At 42.9% G+C, this 3966-nt stretch overlaps 1 protein-coding gene across 3 annotated transcripts; it reads left to right on the forward strand.

Moving 5' to 3' along the window:
• Nucleotides 1-270: 270 nt before the first annotated feature.
• Nucleotides 271-2947, forward strand: otos2 (otospiralin 2). Of its 3 annotated transcripts, none has more exons than XM_042079984.1 (4): nt 271-517; nt 675-756; nt 1537-1560; nt 2518-2947. In XM_042079984.1, the coding sequence occupies exons 2-4, from the start codon at nt 699-701 to the stop codon at nt 2697-2699; spliced, it is 264 nt and encodes an 87-aa protein (XP_041935918.1). In that variant the 5' UTR covers nt 271-517; nt 675-698; the 3' UTR covers nt 2700-2947. The 3 variants fall into 3 exon arrangements, with proteins under 3 accessions (XP_041935918.1, XP_041935917.1, XP_041935916.1); XM_042079983.1 differs by having other exon boundaries at nt 273-484; XM_042079982.1 differs by having other exon boundaries at nt 277-488.
• The last annotated feature ends 1019 nt before the right edge of the window (nt 2948-3966 follow it).

Consider the following 3966-nt stretch of genomic DNA (forward strand, 5'->3'; position numbering starts at 1 on the left):
AGTGTGTAGATTATATATACTGTATCAGTATTGGTAGTCTATTAATTCACTTCGTGTTGTATAGCACCCTGAACATTTCCAGACAGTTTTCTGTATGGTTTGTGTCTACTCTGAAGGGAGAAGATGGGAATGGGAGGTTCCACATGTGCTATAGGTTCCCATGCCCCAGCCAGACCTCACATTCCCTCCTGAAACCCCTTAAGGTCTCTGTTCCTCAAAGGTGCTCTTTGAGAACACTGGTATGCCCTTGAGGAGGTGTGAGAAGTTGAGTGGACATTGGAATGAGACCGTAAAGCCAGAGAGATGGGAGCCAACGCATGAAGCGTCCATGTGAAAGGCAAACACAGCCTGAGCCATACATACTGTACAGACACATGCGCACACACACACACACACACACACACCTGCTCAGCCCAGAGAGGAGCACAGACTGCACAACACGTCTCCGGCTCAGCGACTGCCAACAGGAGAGCCAAACGCCTCTGTGTGTAAGACCTCTGTGTGTTTATTGCACTGGGTAACTGATGCATCGCTGCATGTTTTAACATATTAAGGCTTTTTTGCTTCGTTTTGTGTCTACTGTGGGTTTTACTGGAATGGTGTTTTTATTTGTGTGCTTGACATCATACACGTTGTTGATGTGTTTTGGTGATGGAGTTGTCTCTCCTGGACAGTTGTAGTTTGTCAGAGAGATCATCATGCCTCGTCTTGGCCTGCTGCTCTGCACATTTCTGCTGGGATACCTCTGGATGGCAGGTAAGCCAGACAGATGTTACGAATTTAAAAAAAAAAAAAAATCCTGTTGTGAAAATTCTTGTTGTGAATACTACAATTATTTTGCCACTTGTTATGGTGAAACAGGAGATGAGCGCAAATACCATGACCAAACTGGTCCTTTTGAACAGTATAGTATATATAAATAACAAGCCTTTTGTGGTCAAGTCAAGCCAGTGTTCAAAATGTTGTGTGTTCTGTTGGAACACAAGCTCCACATAACCGTACACGGTTCTGTTGGAGCACGAGCTCCACATATTCGGACACGGTTCTGTTGGAACACGAGCTCCATATAACCGTACACGGTTCCTCACTGTTGCTGCTGTGTGCTCTGCTGCTGAGGTTTAGATTTTATGTCCTGTTATATTTTCTGCATTACCGTCACTACTGGCTCTGGGTGGAGATGCCTGCACTAAAGGTCAACTGCCAAGCTCACGCTGAAGTCTTCTTCCTCTGCCTTTATGCAAATGCATTTTGTCAATGGATCTGTGTAAGAAGGTAGCTGTGGACTAAAAGTTGGGTTTAGGGTCTGACAGGCTCATTAAACCTCAGAGAAAAGAGTAAACGTGAATAAAACATTTTTATTTTATTTTAGAGGTCAACCCATGTAATGTGTGGCCTGGGCAGAAGTGATGATGCTGATTGTTGCATTTGTGCTTCCATTGAATTGAAATGATGGGTAACATGTTGACCACAATGTCCAAAGGATCATTAGTCTTTAACCACCACCACCACCCCCCCCTCTTACAATTGTCTCTGCAGAAGTAAAGTGCAGCGAGGATTCAGGTGAGTGATTCTTGACATTTACTTTCACTCACAGCATGTAGAATTGGTCGGCCTGGGTCTGCTGGAGGGTGCCTGTGTCTGTGGGTGGGGGGTGGCTATAACATGAGTAGAGGGAAATAAAAACTGCATGTACCTTTCTGTTTTCATTCTGCCGTGTTCCCCCTCTCACCATCACGCGAAAGCTTTGGAGTTCGGACATTCATCATTGTGTCCTTCATGGACTCTCAGGATATAGTACAAGTGCCAATTTTCAAAACCATGTAAAGATTTTCACTAACAAAACAAACCTTCACATTCTTTAAAGACTTCAAAGGGCATGAAAGTCCCAGTGGATGTGGACATTTCAGAGTTCTCACAGTTCCTTGAAATCCTCGAAAGTTGTGAAAGTTGTGTGAATTGGAGGAAAATAAATCCAGGCCTTTGGAAGTTTATTTGATTGAGTCATGAACTTTTATATGTTTTATATATTGGAAAGGGCAATTAACCTTGATGTGTGTCTCAGACTATGTGTTGGGATGTTTAGGAATGTTTAGGAACCCTGTAACATGAATAATGATTGCATTTATAACTTCATAAGATATAATGTGTATAACGTGTTTTGCAGACTTTAATTGATTTGAGGGTTTATCTTTGCATGAACTTCTGTAACCTCTAATATCGCTTTACTCAAAGCCTGCATAAAGTACTTGTAAGAAAGTTAAGTAAGTGTATTAAGTGTTTCCATTGAATTTAAACATCATTGCAAACAGGAAACTGCCACAGTTTGTTTTGTGATGCATTACACATGGTGCTTACTACTCAGTACCACAATATAATGCATTATCAATGTGCTTAAAATGCATAATAAAGGGAGAGAATTCCTAGGAAATACAACCAAACTAATAGACAGCTTAGAAAATACATCCATGGGATTGGTCACCATATGTCTCCCCCTCCTCTCTGATTGGCTGTGAGCAGGTGTGCGTGAGACCCATCGCATGCCCAACTGGGCCCTGACCTCCTCCGACTTCTTCGGCTGGGTGGAGGAGCTGCGCTCCCACGCCGGTTACGACAAGATCGAGGACCTCGCCAGGACCTTCTGGGCCCACTTCCCCTCTGCCAGCCGCCTGGGCTACGACCCCCCCGCCCCCGAGGAGTAGGACAACAGCCACCCCATTCCCCGCCCCCCCCCACCCCCCATCCCAGGCTCGGCCTCTCTCAGGTCTCTCCAGCTAGGACCCCAAAAGGACGTTCAGGGCTGGTTCATACTCTACACAAGCAACGCAGATGCCGTTGACAATGCAAAGCTGAAGTGTCTCATTGGACAACAGATTATGCAAAGGAAGAATTTGGTTCCAAAACGCTATATCCTCCATTTTATCATTAAATATTGTTTTCTAAGTAATTTCAGTAGAATTGTAATTGGGTTATTGTTATTTGATTGATATTTATTAAATCAAAGCAACACAACTGCAATTTTATTGATAGTACCTGAAATATGCAATTAAATAACATGAGTTATTAATGTTTTAAAAAATTGAGATATAGCGTTTTGGAAACAAACTCTTAAATGGTTGCCAAACCCTCCTTGCATAGCTGGGTGCATTCATGTAGCTTGCGTAGACTATGAATAAGGCCTTACCTCTTCTGGAGGTAGTGCATAATGTTGGCTATATCGTGACCATTTGGGAATATTTGGTCAGTGGAATTGAACAAAGAATCTTGACCAGAACAAAAGCTGTGTTTGACAATAAAAACATCTTAACAACAAATGTGCCGTTCAATTTGTGGCGTTCAAAAATTACAAAATGTTCTGTGTTACTTTTTGTAAGCAAATAATGAAAGACAACAATGCCGTTGTCTGAGGCTTGATGAAACCTTTTTTTTTCAGTTAAAAGTTCATAACAGCATCTCATTGTAAAAACTGAACTGTGAAAATCTCACAAACACATATTAAAACAACTGCACAATATGTGATAATATATAATTGTGTGTCTTATGTGAACTGCCTATCACTCCTGTCCTGAGCGCCTGACTCCTCTGACTGGTTCCGACTGGTTCTCTGTGACTCTTTGCAAGGCAGATCACAGGTGTGGCCCACCTTCCCAAAGGAATGTGCAGCTTAAGGGCTCGAGGAGCGCTGCCTGGAGACTTTTATTCTTTCCTGTTCTCTGATGCTCAAGTCCAGCTCCTCAGTGCAGAGTGCAGAGGCCCCTCAGGGCAGAGCGCAAAGGCTTGCTTGCTCCATTAGGGTAAGAGAACATGGGGACTTTAAATAAATTAATAAATTCTGTGAGAGGGTCGTATCAGAGGGGGTGGCTGGTGGGCCTGACAACCAACGCTAATCATTTATCAATTAAAGGAGTTCACTTCTCCATGTTGCTTGATTGAATTGATGATTGATGATAGCTTCTGCTTATTCTATCG

The sequence above is a fragment of the Alosa sapidissima genome, chromosome 23 (assembly GCF_018492685.1).
Source record: "Alosa sapidissima isolate fAloSap1 chromosome 23, fAloSap1.pri, whole genome shotgun sequence".
Lineage (NCBI taxonomy): Eukaryota > Metazoa > Chordata > Actinopteri > Clupeiformes > Clupeidae > Alosa > Alosa sapidissima.

Coding starts and splice junctions, on each gene's coding strand:
- otos2 (XM_042079984.1), top strand. CDS start 699: ATGCCTCGTCTTGGCCTGCTGCTCTGCACATTTCTGCTGGGATACCTC. Junction 757..1,536: donor GGGATACCTCTGGATGGCAG/GTAAGCCAGACA, acceptor TTGTCTCTGCAG/AAGTAAAGTGCAGCGAGGAT. Junction 1,561..2,517: donor AAAGTGCAGCGAGGATTCAG/GTGAGTGATTCT, acceptor GGCTGTGAGCAG/GTGTGCGTGAGACCCATCGC.